Genomic DNA, 15,764 nt, shown 5'->3' with positions numbered 1-15,764 from the left:
TTTACTGCATGACTCTACTAGCATATGGCGCTGAATCAGTGGAAATGTGGTCCTCCCTTCAGCCAGACCTTTGGCATCTGTCTATTAGTCTGTGTCTCCAATATAAATTCGGAGTTTGCCTGGGTGTACTGCCGACCCTTATGTGCACAGTTTAGCTATATAACTAGAAAATTGATCTGCAGGCGCCATAACGCGGACAAATCTCAGTCCGTCGAGTTATATCGAACTGCGAGATATTATCGATATCGATGCATTCGAGATTCACATGTACTTATCCTCCCGCCAAAAATCACATGTCGAATCGAAAACTAGTGCGACAAGAAATTGGCATTTGCGTGTTATGCTAACAAAGGTTTTTTCCATAGAATTGCAGCAATAATGGACGATTCGCAGCGTAAGTAATTTGTCAACTGCGAAATAATACAATTCTGTATAATCAAATGTCTACAATGGACGTATTATATATTTGCAAACACTACTGCATTTTCTTTAAATCTTTTGTTTACATTTAGTATTTGCATGACTGATCATTCAGTAAACATTGATATTTGATTGTTGACATAAAATTGATCGTATAGAATAAGTAGTATGAAAAATTGCATCATGTTATTATTTGTTTTAATACTGAATATGAGTACTGCATATTTTTGTTCTTTATAAAAAATATTTTAGCATCTACCTCTGGCAGAACTAAGCGTCAAAAGATTGATAAAACTGGCAGACTCTCAGCTTTAGAAAGATTGAAAGAGCTTCGAAGTGGTGGAAAACGCAAATATGAGATTGAAGAGTTAGAAAATGTATATGATGAAGTCGATGAGAAAGAATATAGCAATACTGTCCTGAAACGTCAGCGGGATGATTGGATAGTTGACGATGGTATAAAAGTTTCTCATTTCAGAGAGAAAGATATAAAATGTTTCATTATAAGTAAAGCAGATTAGATTAAAGAACAATTTGTTTGTAAAACATTTTTGGAAGAAAAAATTTTAATCTTTATAGAAATTAATGTATAGAAGCATTTTAAATTAATATTTTCAATTGTAGGAGAAAGTGGATATGTTGAAGATGGGAGGGAGATCTTTGATGATGATCTAGATGAAGAAAGCATTCAAGAAGCAGAAAACAAAGACATCATAATATGGCTGGACCTAGAAAGAAAAGAAAGGAAGAAAATGGGAAAAAGGGGATATTCAAAGTATGATTAGAAATATGCCCTCTAAGAAAAACATCAATGTAGTGGCTAAAGATGATGATATTTTGGGAGAGTTGCTTAGCGAAATCTCTACAAATAAGAAGACAACAAATAGTCCTAAACCAGCAAGCAGCAATAAAAATAAATTTTGTCATACAGTTCATTCGGGCAGCATGTAAGTTGATAGAAGATTATATTTATATTGTATGTAAATTATTTTATGGAAATTTAAACCTTTGATGATAAATTTATTACAGACAAAATTATCAGATTTTATCCATGAACCAAAAATAGATGATAAGATAGTATCTAAAAGCTAGAAGAACAAAACATGGTGAAACCAGTGGAATCTAACACTATTACACAAAGTGCAAGTCAGATAATTGAGGATATAGATGATACTGTAATATTTGATGCGCCGCAAAAAAAGAGTGTTAATAAATCAGCCAATAATTCTTTGAAGGTAGAAAATAGTTCAAAGCCAGAAAAACAAGGTATAAAAAAATTTGTAGAACCTAATAATGTTGCACAAAGTGCAAGTCAGATAATCGAAGATGAAGATACTGCTGTAATGAATATTAATGAATGTGTGGAGGATGTTGAGTTTCACTTTTTCCATCTTTATCTCATCTCTTATTACATTTCTGTAAGAAGATTTAACATGTGAAATATAATTGCAGCTGTCTACTATAGATTTCGATGATGGAAGCATGGATATGGATTTCTCATTGCCGGCGAATAAAACTGTTACATCTCAAAAGAATGGAGCAGACATACAGACTTCTACATGTAAAACTTCTGTCAAAAGTCTGAAAATCGGTAACGCTGTTGACCTAACAGAAGTGGCACCACAGTTGATTAAAACAAAAGATGAGGAAGAAGTATTCAGGTTCTATTATTTAGATGCATACGAAAATCCATATAAAAATCCTGGAACTGTATATCTTTTTGGCAAGACCTATGTACCGAATCACGATGTATATTGTTCGTGTTGTGTTATGGTACATTATATACCAAGAAGAATATATCTCTTGCCTAGAAAATATGTATGTATATAATTTTTTATCAACTTTTTCTTGGACTATTCAAATGTGTAAATATTTCTCAATTGTTACAAATTATTAAATGCAGCATTAATATTTTTTTATGCGCGTGAATTACAGATGAAAAATAACGAATCACAATTAACTACCATGGATGACGTGTATAAGGAATTTGATGAATATGCCAACAAGACGCATATAATGGAATACAATTGCAAGGAGACGAAAAAGCATTATTCTTTCGAGAAGGAGGGTACACCTAAAATTTCTGACTATTTGGAAGTTAGATATAACGCGCGTTATCCAGCAATCGATGCCGATTACTCGGGTCCGGCAATAGAACGCGTCTTTGGCACAACAGTGAATGCATTAGAGTTGTTACTTATAGAACGAAAGATTAAAGGACCCTGCTGGTTAGACATTAAGAACATATCACCCACCGCGGGACGGTTTGCCTGGTGTTCGCAAATAGTAAGTAAACGCGCATTTGTCATGTTGTATAGTAAAGGAAAATTTTTCAAATACAATTTGTATTTGTACAATGCAACAGGTGCTTACCTCAGACATGGACAATATATCGGTGTGTTCTCAAGAGAAATCCAAGCCACCAATGGTCATAGCAACCCTGAATGTGAGGATGTCCTTGAATACAAAACTGCAAAACGAAGTGGTGATGGTTGTTGTATTGATTCATCACAAGTATAATATTGACAAGGAACCGCCAAAACCACCTTATGAGCGTCAATTTTGCTGTATGTTCATTTTTACATCATATTTATTGATTGTCTCAATTATTATTAACAATTATTATCGACATTGAAAACATTTAACATTATTTTGTAATTAAGAAGCATTAATTTTAAAAATTGAATATTTCTCAATTTGTCTATCAAGATATTAATAAAACCTTGATTTACAATTATGTACAGTTGTTACACATCCGCGAGAGACCCCGTGGCCGCGACAATTCCGGGATGCTTTCTTGAAGATCGCAAATATTGAAGTAATAAAATGTGAAACAGAAAGTGAATTACTCGAAGAGCTGTTAACTTTAATGCAGAAAGCAGATCCAGATTTAATAATAGGCTATGACTGTGCTTTTCAATTTGATGTTTTGATGCAAAGAATGTTTGCATTAAAAGTGTCAAATTGGAACAGAATGGGAAGATTAAATCAACAACTCCTCCCCTATTTAGAGTAAATATATATATATATATATATATATATATATATATATATATACACATATATATACATTTTTAAAGCTGAAATTAGATAACGAATGTGCTAGAGGAAACTAATTCAAATACTATTTTTATAGGGGAAGATAATTCTCAATCAAGCGTTTGTCGGTCGTCCAATTTGTGATATACAAATCTCGGCAAAAGAATTGAACTTGAAAGTTAGAAGTTATGATCTGCAATCGCTTTGCAGTGCAGTAAGTGCATTATCATATATTATTGCTCTAGTACATTATCATATATTATTGCTCTAATTGTAAATCGATATCACGTAAGTCTGACAAATATATGTGATAGGTATTAAAGACAAAGGAACATGAATGTAAAGAGATCACGCCGGCGGAGACTCCGTTGTTCTACAATACAGCGGACAAAGTTCTGAATCTAATGCACGCGACGTTAAAAGAAGCGAGATATATTACAACCATAGTAATGGATCTCAACATTATACCGCTTGCACTTCAAATCACCTGTCTAGCTGGTACTATACGTTTTAATGTTTTCTTTTAATAATATAAAAATTACGATTAATCCTCGAACGTGTGTGTGTAGGTAACATCTTATCGAGGACACTGTTAGGCGGAAGAGCAGAAAGAAATGAGTATTTGTTGTTACCACGCTTTTCATTTGAAGGATTACATAACTCCGGACAAGAAAATTAGAAAGAAAGGACGAAACGACGGTGAGATGGCGATATATTTTTATATATTGTTATACGTGATTATGTATAACTAATGCTAGATTACGCATTAGATGGTCCACGTAGAAAGGCTGCGGCATACGCTGGAGGTCTGGTACTCGATCCAAAGAAAGGCTTCTACGACAAGTTGGTATTGCTGATGGACTTCAACTCTTTGTATCCGAGTATCATACAAGAGTATAATTTGTGTTTCCACCACTGTGCCTGGTGCAGCGTACGCCGACGTCGAGGTAAGTCTTCATTGCGAACATCAAATAAATGTTAAAGCGTCTTGGATCAATACACATAATTTGTATAATTCGCAGCAATTGAATATTCCTGAATCGGATCTGGAGGCCGGGGTGATTCCGACCGAGATTTACAAATTGGTCAAAGCAGGCAGCAGATCAAACAACTGATGAAAACGCCGAATCTATCGCCGGAACAAAAAATGGATTACCATATTAGGCAGATGGCATTGAAACTTACAGCCAATTCCATGTATGGATGTCTGGGAGCGACACATTGTCGATTCTACGCCAAGGGTCTCGCTGCTCTGATAACCGGTAAGATGCGAAATAAATACTTAGAATATCTCATAGCATGAATTATATCTATTGTTTCTCTTAGCTAAGGGTCGACAGATTCTGGAGGATACAAAACATTTGGTTGAGAAACTACAGTACGAGGTGATTTATGGTGACACTGATTCCTTGATGATAAACACCAACATTTTGGAATACGACGACGTTTTCTCGATTGGCAGAAAGGTATGGACAAGTTTGTATACGTTAATTTATCATCAGTTTACAATATTGCAGAATGAAATGTTATATATGTATTATATTCTCTAGATTATGCGGGAAGTCAACAATCGATACAAAAAGTCGAATTAGACATAGATGGTGTGTTCCGATACCTGCTGCTCTTGCAAAAGAAGAAATATGCCGCCGTTGCAATGACGAAATTGCCAAATGGTCAGATACAATTAGCGCAAGAACACAAGGGTCTAGATATTGTGAGAAGAGATTGGTGTCCATTAGCCTGCGATACTGGAAAGTAAGCAGATGTAATATTTTTATTTGATTTTATTCTTATATTACGTTAAAAATGTGACATTTCTTTTCTTCTTTTAGGAAAGTTTTAGATATACTTCTTTGCGATCAATCGAGCGAAACGCGTTTGGAGCAGGTCGTTCAGATTTTGCAGAACGTAGCGAAAGGCGTGAAAGAGGGAACGACGCCGTTGTCAACATTTGTCATCACTAAACAATTGTCAAAAAATCCAGACGCATATCCAGATAAAAGCAATTGTCTCACGTGATAGTAGCGCTGAGATTAAATAAAGCAGGTGGTCGGATGTGGAAAGCCGGCGATACGCTACCATATGTTATATGCGAGGTTTTTTATTATCATATTTGCAATTTCTCACGATTTTTTCAATTTGAGTTATACACACTCAAAAATACTAATGGATAAATATATTTGAAAAAATAAAAATTATTTATTATTGTTCCGCATTAGGATGGAACAGCCGCTAGCGCGACAGAACGAGCCTATCACATTGATGAAATGAAGAATAATGAGAAATTAAAGATAGACGTCAATTATTATTTGCTGAGTCAAATATTCCCTGTGATATTACGAATCTGCGAACCGATCGAAGGCATCGACGATGTCTTCTTGGCTAATAATTTAGGTAATGTAGAGTTTGAGCTTTAAATCTTAAAAGAAATGATATATATTCTATGTGTCAATTCGCTTTCCAGGTTTACAATTCGTTTACAAACCAAAAGCGTTAGCTTGCGAAGCAACTCTGAACCTACCATTGGCTATCAATGATGATAGATTCAACAATTGTCTTCCTTTAACATTCAAGTGTAAAAATGAACGATGCAATACGGACATAGTGATTACAGATACCGTAACAGAGTTTGTAAGTGTTTTTTTTTTTTTTTTTTTTTAGAGTTTCAAGATTATTTCGAATATTTTATCTCTGTAAAAAAAACTAGTAGTAATATATTTATAATAGTTTTTACATTATATTGAGAATATATTTACATATTTGTTATTCTTTGCATAGCATTCTGGTCGGCAATTGTCGCTCAATATGTGCCCTAATCAGGATTGTAAATTACCACCATGGAAATATGCAAACGTGATACAGAATGTGATTCAACTTGCTATAAGGAAAGCGATCAGCAAATATTACAGTGGTTGGTTGGAATGCGAGAATCCGCTTTGTTCCAACCGAACAAGAAGATTGCCGTTAGATTTCGCGAAAAAATTTCCGGATTGTCCAGTATGCAAAGACGTTTCCATGAGCAAAGTTGTAAGTTTAATCGAACAAATTACACGAAATTTTCACTACAAGGTGATAATAATACGCTTATACTTTTTCAGTATTCCGGGACGGATCTCTACAATCAATTATACTATTATCACAAGATGTTTGATATTAGCCAACCGGTTTACAAACGTAACGATCCCTTTTTGTTACATGTTTTACCAAAATCCATATGAAACGATTAGAGAAACGTGAATTAATAATCTCTTAAAAATCTGCTTTCAGATTTGTTGTCCCAGTGTTCACGAGACATGATCGCCGCGTACAACACCCTGAAAGAGGCGATCGACAAACAATTGAAACGCAACAAGTTCTCGTGCGTAAATATTACGGGTATATTCAGCGGCGCCAGTTCTAACGCAGCAATGTTTGGCGGTGCTGGCGGAACGCAAGAGGATTTCGACGAATTGGGTGATTTATCCGACGACACAGACAAGGAGATTTAAAGAGAAAAATACGCATCGATTAAGAAATAACAGACAAATCGAAGGAAAGACTGCACGCGTTAAATCATTAAATTATTTTTAATTTTATGCATTTCAAGATAATACCGACTCTGTATATACATATATATGTATCTATTATGCGTGCGCCTCGATAGTCTTTTCCTGGAAAAAGAAAATATATTACGTCTCGTATGGTGCAATCCAAACTTCTCCGGCTGAAAGTCCTCGAGACTGTTCAGAACCAAAGTCGCTTCGTTCGTGTAATGTTTGGGAAGCATCGGATCCGGCACCATAACGACCTGCATTCCAGCGTTTAGTGCAGCTTTTCACCCCGTTTGGCGCGCATCCTCGAAGACCAGACACTAAAAGAGTTTGCAAACAATTAACAGTTTCAATCACGTCTATCAGTTATTAAATATAAAGTATTTGAAAGCTATTCGAAGAGTACATTACCTTCGAAGGATCCGGATTGTCGTCGAAACGCTTGGCGGCCGTGAAAAATATATCGGGTGCCGGCTTTCCGTGTACAACCTCAGAATCCGAGCCGCCGATCACTTTGTGATCAAAGATCTCGAAGAGATCATGCCAACGCTGGGTTTTCAAATCATAATTGTGTCGGTCGGAGCTTGTGGCCAAAGCAATCGGAACGTTGTTTTCCTTTAGATGCTTCAAGAGCCGTACAGCGCCTATTATTTCGGACAAGATCCGATATATATTGTCACTCGAAATATACGTTGCATTATAAAATCGTGGAATTCGTTTCGGTATAGAGTACCTGGCATGGTACTAGTGTGCGGAAACACATTCCTTGAAGATCCCGACAATCTCTTGCCAAAACTCCTCGGCCGTTATTGGGAGCTCCAACTCTTCAACTGCAAAACTAGCAACGTCCTTGGTTTTGAAACCCATCGTTTTTGCTTTGTGGTCCCACGTGAATTCTTTACCGTAACGATTGATGATACGATTGAAAGCCTTGGTGTATAGATGTTCTGTATCTGTAAAAAAAGAAAAAAATGCGATAAGTTAACTCTTAAATAACTCTTAAATTAACGATAAATTAACTTAAATTTTATTTACCGAGCAACAAACCGTCCATGTCGAATATGCAATGAGTGACCTTGTTGTATGTATCGGCCGACATCTTGCGATGTAAATTCTCAAGTCGGGATCTGGAGGAATATATAATATTTCAAGTGCAACAATGATGACACGCGAGATGAAGCAGATGAGACTTGGGTGACAAGCGAGAAGACTCATCTGTTATACTCTATATTACGTAAACTGCCTTATCTTACATATCATCTATTGCCTCATCTTACGTCTTTTATCTATGTTAATGAATTTTTCCATAACATATACTTTATTCGTCATGCTAATGTGTCGAAATCATCGAAATGTTACTGCACGCAAAGACAAGACGACGTTCGTTCCAAGTGAATTTTATGACAAAAGTGGGTTTATAAAATATATTTTTATGTATAGATATGAAAAAGGAAGTATACGATACAATTAAAAATAATTGAGGTCACATTTATCGGTATATTTATATAAAGAGCCCCATTTAGTGGCGCAGATAAATGTACTAAATATACAAATAATATTACTATAAAGTTAATCATATTTTCATCGTACATTTAAACGCATCTCATTTAGAGGTATGATTAGCCCTGCTAAAAAATTTTTATGTAATTTTATGTAATTATATATAACAATATATAAAATTATATAAAAATATATAAGTTTGCATAAGCTATGTATAATTATATATATATATGTATATATATGTATGTAATTATACATAGCTTGTGCAGAATTTAAAAAATTTTAAAATACATTTTTTACCGCGTTTACTCCGAAGATTCTTCACAAGCCAATATGTTTGTATAAAATATTAAGATTGTTCTTAATATATATATAATTTGTAAAAGATTTGTATATGAAAAACTAATATAATTTTAGATTTTTAGAAGAAAAGCAATTTCTTTAAGAATATTCTTCTCAAACGTTTCCAACTTATCCGAATCCTAAAATTACGATGAGACTTTTGGAAAATTTAAAGAATGCGCGGGAAATGAGAAATTATAAATAAATAAAAATATAAAAAATATATAAACAAAGAAAAATTAAATCATAACTTAAATAAGAGAAAAAAATGTTTTAATAATTCTAAAATTCAAAATATATTTTTCAGATTTTTAAAAAATTCCTTTGAATTTAAATCTAAAAAGAATTTGCATTATCTTGGCGAGATTTAAATTATGTATTTACCCTTATTTTTTTCTAAATAAATAAAGCCAACATATATATTTAAATACTGAAAACCAAAATGACATTTGTGCAATAAAGGAGAACAGAAAAGTCAAAATGACGTTAATTTGACGTCACATTGACTAAATTTCATTTTTTGGTCAATATGACGTCAAATTTAGGCAATATGATGTCATTTTGACTTTTCTGTTCTTGGGATCGTTCGCGTAAGCATAAGTAAAGTATACTTATTAAGAACGGAGAGAGAGAGAGAGAGAAAATTTTATAATCGCCCGCGAGATCGACGTAGCGTACCTCGACGTGAATCGGAAGTCCGAGGTCTGCAAAGGTCTGAGCTCGACCGGCCGGACGTTTCACGTCATTCACGTGCAGTCGCACTCCCGGATCGTTCGCTTTCGCACTCGCACGCAGTCTGACCAACGTGCGGCTCATCCACCGGACCGGAGTCTCTTCCACTTCCACGGCGGACCGCGGGTTCATCAGTATGGCGGACGTAGAGGAAAAATTGTCGAAAAAGTGAGTATGTGTGAAGCAAAGTGCGTAGAGTGTTGTCGGACCGAAATCTCAGTCCTCGGCGACCGGATGATCGGTGAACCGCGCGAGTTCGCTTCAAGGCGCGCGCCAGAGACCTAACCTGGATGTCGGCTTCAGGCAGCTCGCCACGCGGCTTCCCACGTTGCTCGCGACGTGGACCTCCCTATTCTCCGTCCGTGTTTCTTCGCAGATAACGATATCTCTTAGAAAACAAATCTCGGACTCTCTCTCTCTTTCTCTTTGACGTCACGTGAACGAGGTCTAATCTCGTGGGGTATGACGAGATCATGTTCGCTACCCTGAGCAGAATTCGCGCTCTCGTTCTTAACACGCAGCCCGTAACATGGCTTGCGAATCGCGAGACAAAGTTGCGTCAGCCGTCTCTGCTTCGTCGGTTTTACACCAAGTGCGTAAAATTAGTACGATCGACAGGCAGCGAATTGCTAGAGAAGAAGAGAGAGAGTTGCTGAAGCTAGTCTCTGATTGCAGCGAGCTCAAAAGACGTCTCAAAGCTGAGCAGAAAGCCAAAGAGAAAGCTGAAAAGGAAGAGGCCAGAGCGGCTGCGGCAGCTGCTCAAAAGGATCAAATAAAGAATAATGAGAAAGCGGAGAAGAAGGATATCAAGGAGGAAGAAATTAGTGCAAATGTAAGCATTAAACAGCCTTGCGAGATAGAGTATTTATATCGTAGAATAGAAACCTCTTCATTTGATCAGCAAGCACATCTTTATATAATTCAGCAATTCAATTTTTGTCTCTTATCGTGCTTCCATAGTTTACATTCTCAATTGAATTGTCTGTCAGCCTGTGATTATAAAATTGAGCAATATTCTTATTGTATTTTGTTTTAGTTTCTATCCCATTAACTCATTTGTCTATTCATTTCTCCATTGTAACTATATTTTTATTGTTTCTAGGAATATTTCAAGCTCCGGTCGAATATCATCAGTTTACTTAAAGATGCAAACGATGAGCCTTATCCACACAAATTTCACGTATCGATCTCTCTTACGGAATTCATCGAGAAGTTTAGCGAGCAGCTTAAGAATGGTGAATCGTTGAAGAACGAGGTATATAATATAGCCGGACGTGTCCATTCGATTCGGGAGGCTGGCGCCAAACTGATTTTCTATGATCTTCGAGGGGAGGGCGTCAAAGTGCAAGTGTTGGCCAATGCGAGACTTTATAAAAGTGAGGACGAGTTTGTGAGGGATACTGCAAAGATCAAGAGAGGCGATGTCATAGGCGTCGTTGGCAGTCCCGGCAAGAGCAAAACGGGCGAATTTTCAATTATACCGTCTTCCATTACTCTTTTGAGTCCATGTTTGCACATGATGCCGCATCTTCACTTTGGTCTCAAGGACAGGGTAAGAAGTAACTTGGTCAAAAAATACATAATCCGCCATAGAAATTATATAAATATATAATATGCAAATATATTGTATGTGTAAATTGTATGTGTTGAGAGCCTTTGTACACACAATCAGGAAACGAGATTCCGACAACGATACCTGGACCTTATATTAAACGACCAAGTTCGACGAATCTTTCACATACGCGCGCGGATAATCCATTACATGCGTAAATTTCTGGACGAGATGGGCTTTTTGGAAGTTGAGACTCCTATGATGAACATGATTGCCGGAGGTGCAACTGCCAAACCCTTCATTACGCATCATAACGAACTCAACATGGATCTGTACATGAGAATTGCTCCGGAACTGTATCTCAAGGTAAATAAATCGTTTCTTCTCTACGTTAGACTTGACAACATAATAAATTCGAAAGACGAAAGAAAGAATGAAGCACAAGATGAGACAACGATAAAAGCCGTGAATGTTTAATATTATAGATGTTAATCGTCGGTGGGTTCGACAGAGTGTACGAGATCGGCAGGCAATTTAGGAATGAGGGCATCGACTTGACCCACAATCCAGAATTTACTACTTGCGAGTTTTATATGGCGTACGCGGACTATAACGATCTAATGCAAATGACGGAGGACATGGTGTCTGGCATGGTGAAAGCTATACATGGAACTTATCGGATACAGTACCATCCTGATGGACCGGACGGAGCGGCAGTTGAAATCGACTTTACGCCTCCTTTCAAGCGCATCTCGATGATGCAGGAATTAGAGAGGATTCTTGATATCAAACTGCCAGCAGCCGATCAGCTTAACACCCCGGAAGCAAACAAAATTCTCAGCGATCTCTGTGATAGCCGTGATATTGAGTGTCCTCCTCCTAGAACATCAGCGAGATTATTAGATAAGGTAAGGATACAGATGTGGAAAATTAATGTAACGCCTTAAAAACTTTTTAATTTGACACTTTAATAGATGGCATTTTGTAACATAAGAACAAATTATAGAAACATGTATACTAATAAATATAGTTAAATAAATATAGCAGTTCGATATATGATAATATATATATATATGGATCCTAGTTTTTCAAAATTATTTTTTTTTTTTTACAATAGCTCGTTGGAGTATGTATTGAAGATGGGATCATTAATCCTACATACATCATTGATCATCCACAAGTGATGTCTCCTTTGGCGAAATGGCATCGGTCCAAAAAGGTCTCACAGAACGATTTGAGCTTTTGTTGTGCAGAAAGAGATTTGCAACGCGTACACTGAACTGAATGATCCATTCGTTCAAAGAGAAAGGTAATAAATTAATTTTTATTAAAATTTATCTCGTGAAAATGTTTTGAAAGATTAAGATTACATTTTTACAAATTTTTAACACTATATGTATGTATAGATTCGCGCAACAAGCGATGGATAAAGCAGCTGGTGATGAAGAGGCGCAAATAGTCGACGAGAATTTCTGTACCGCTTTGGAATACGGTTTACCGCCAACGGCAGGTTGGGGAATGGGTCTCGATCGATTAACAATGTTCCTCACTGACACAAACAATATTAAAGTGAGTGCGATTGGTTAAATACATTTCCCAAAACGAGCACAACAAATTTTTTAATTAATCTATCTTTATAATTGAAATTGTTTAAAAACAAACCATTAAGTTCTATTAGATTGTCTCTCGTTAGAAAGTATAAAGCTATTTTTTTCTTTACAGGAAGTATTGCTTTTTCCTCATATGAAGCCAGACATTAATCCAAATAAAAATAAGGAGGTCGAAGATGATAAAATACCAAGTGACAATGGGGAAAAAATAAAGTACAACGGATTATTAAATGAGAATTCAAATAATAATTTAGAAAGTAATTTGAATAAAGAAAGCTATTTGGAAAACTTTAATATTTATTACAGAAAATATAAATGTTTTTTTTTTTGAATAATTAATTGCGGCTTATATACACATGTGTAGATATTTTTTAAATTATAAACTATTAAAAATATATAAACATTTTTTTCTTATATGTATTATATTTATTTACCCAACTACAGGACATTTATTACAAACGAATATATATTTACAAAATCGCAAGAACACGTAAGAAAACAGTATCATTTGTACATGTATGTATATATGTGTGTATATGTGTGTGTGTAAATTAGAATGTTCCCTGTCTCCTAATGTCATAATTATAAATTATTCATTGTATCCCGCGTTTTTCTTTTTTTATCACTTTTATTATTATACATCAAAAACAATTTTCAAGTTTCAAACTTATTTATAATACCTACTATTGTTGTCTCAATCAGTGATTTGTAAGATAAACATAAATTATAATATTCTCTCTCTCTCTCCCCTCTTTAAAAAAATGTCATTAATATATTTTTAGACTTAAAATAATTTTAAAAAAATTTTATATTATAAATAGAATCTAGTATATAATTATACTTATCTGAGAAAATAATCACTCGCGCATAAAAAGTAATTAGAAAACTGTTTATAAGAGAACCAAAGAGAAAGATATTTGGCAAATAATAAACAATCCATTTTTTTTATATTGGACTGTATCTCAATGTTCTAAGTAGTAACTAATTGTTCAAGATGTACAGTAACTGTAGTGTTACAAGTCTTTATTTCCAAAAATTAGTGATCAAGGTTGATTTTTACGAATCGAAGTAAATTAAAGCATTTTTATCCAACCTGTTTGCAATATTACTTTACTCTGGTTTATTTTGTTTTATACTATTTCAAGTCGACTGAACGTAAAATTTCCTTCTTTATAGACGTAGATTTGATAGCCGCTCGATATTTCGCGACAGCTACTGCAATGAACACGAATAGTATGCGCGATAAAAAAGAGCGACACATACTTTATTATCCTTTTAGAAACTGAAGAACATTGAATCTTAATAAATATTTGCATAATATTTGCTGGCAGCATGTTTTTATATTGTCTGACATCCACACATATGAAAAATATATAATTATTCTATATAAATTTAATTGCTAAGAACACAGGAACTTTAAATCAGTTTTGTACATCAAAACTGTACTGAAATATTTTAGTTATATTCAGTCGAATCTAAAGAATTTTAAAAAGTTTATTATCTAATTTTCATAGCACATTTAATACCAAATGTAACTGTTAAAGCTCATTTATCTAATAGAAGAGTCACATACAAGATTAATACATGATGCAAATATATATGATTTTATAAGAACTATATTATATAAGGAATCTACTGTGTGATATTTCTTATAGAATTTGGCAGTCATATTTAGCTTAAATGTGCAGATCAAAAATTTAAACTGAGTTAAATGATCAAGGAAATACTTTTTACTCATGATTCATTGATATGTATCTTGCATTTAACTAATGACTGTAGAAAAAAAATTCCTACAATGTGTGTATGTGTGACTATAAAGACTAAATCTAGTTATTCTGAATACTAATATTTTTCAGTGCAAATTTAATCTGGAATATAACTTTTGCTTTTATAATAAGATTTGTAATATATTTTCTACGTTTAATCCTTTAATAGTCACTATACACATTAGAAGAATTTCTCTCTTATAAACTTTAATGTGATTAATAATCACTCGCGCAATAATTGTAAAGTTTAAAAATGTGATTCTCGTTGGAAGATTGAATATTCTCTGCTGGCAGCATTTTTAGTATTTTATATATTGATAAAAATATTTTATACCGTCTAAAAATTATAGTTATTTTCCCTATAGGACAATTAATTTATTGACTGGTAAAAGCACACACTCGTGAATCGAGATACACGATTAATTCAATCGTTTGATAATAAAATTTGAAGACAGTTGTAAGACACAAATATAGAGACCTAGAGCAAATTTTCATCAGCTCTCTTCGTCCTGAACGCATTTGGTAACGGAATTATAATGGGCGCCCAACTCGTACATGTGACGATGATAAGTCAACATTACCTTTTTACCATTGCTATAATCATCTCCGACAATGTAGGGAGCTCCTGTAGCTTGTATGACTTCGATTGGGCACTTCAAAATACGTGACAATACTTGCAGCTATAATAAAAGTTGAGAAAAAAATTACACAAGTTAATCATTATATCAATTTGCAGAAAAAATAATTTAAACTCATAAAGACCAACTAATCTATATTTATTTTATACTTTACAAGTGTATGACATATGTCTACATTTACCTCAACGGCGCCACCCCAAGCGCTTGTTTTCAGCTACATCGTTGCAATATTTTTCATATTCTTCGGGTGTCAATAAATTTTCAGAATCTGGGTTTGAAAGAAATGGTAGAAAATCGTTCATGTTTTCTCTCAAATAATCAGCAGTCTTTGTTCTAAGATCATCTAAACTCAGAGGTGTTTCCCCATTTATCTTGAGTTGATGTGCCACTGCATTATATAAACTACAAACAAAAATTCTGGTTTTTATACGTTTTAACAAATGAACAAATCTCAAATGATACATTTAAATTATTGTATAGTATTGTTAGTCCCTTTATTTTTCTCAGCAAAATAGACAAGACTATATAAGACTATACATAGTTAAGGAGAAATATATGAGATGTTTTACCAGTGACCATCACTAGGGATTTCGTAGATCATCAAGTCTCGCTTGGAAAGAATTTCCTTTATGGCT

General features: G+C 34.5%; 2 protein-coding genes and 2 pseudogenes across 2 annotated transcripts; 2 read left to right on the top strand and 2 right to left on the bottom strand.

Annotated features, from left to right (window-relative positions):
• Positions 1 to 362: 362 nt before the first annotated feature.
• Positions 363 to 7,102, top strand: LOC146724199 (DNA polymerase alpha catalytic subunit-like; annotated as a pseudogene).
• LOC146724198 (pseudouridine-5'-phosphatase-like) lies at positions 7,041 to 8,231 on the bottom strand (annotated as a pseudogene).
• Positions 8,232 to 9,427: 1,196 nt separating this feature from the next.
• Positions 9,428 to 14,400, top strand: LOC146724197 (lysine--tRNA ligase-like). The gene is given in 11 exon segments (XM_085480338.1): positions 9,428 to 9,731; positions 10,239 to 10,395; positions 10,666 to 11,115; positions 11,236 to 11,481; positions 11,601 to 12,023; positions 12,233 to 12,323; positions 12,326 to 12,352; positions 12,355 to 12,424; positions 12,522 to 12,684; positions 12,838 to 12,982; positions 14,381 to 14,400. Coding segments are annotated over 11 exon segments (1,824 nt in total). The 5' UTR covers positions 9,428 to 9,699.
• Positions 14,401 to 14,865: 465 nt separating this feature from the next.
• LOC146724196 (deubiquitinase OTUD6B-like) lies at positions 14,866 to 15,760 on the bottom strand (the record flags this gene model as incomplete). Its single annotated transcript, XM_085480339.1, is given in 4 exon segments — positions 14,866 to 15,171; positions 15,311 to 15,337; positions 15,339 to 15,531; positions 15,699 to 15,760. Coding segments are annotated over 4 exon segments (468 nt in total), but the record flags the coding sequence as incomplete, so codon positions are not given.
• Positions 15,761 to 15,764: the final 4 nt, after the last annotated feature.

The sequence above is a fragment of the Nylanderia fulva genome, unplaced genomic scaffold (genome assembly GCF_048542155.1).
Source record: "Nylanderia fulva isolate GAGA-0341 unplaced genomic scaffold, ASM4854215v1 Scaffold1435, whole genome shotgun sequence".
Classification (NCBI taxonomy): Eukaryota; Metazoa; Arthropoda; class Insecta; order Hymenoptera; family Formicidae; genus Nylanderia; species Nylanderia fulva.
Note: the sequence above shows the minus strand (reverse complement) of the source record. Positions and strands in the feature narration are given on the sequence as shown.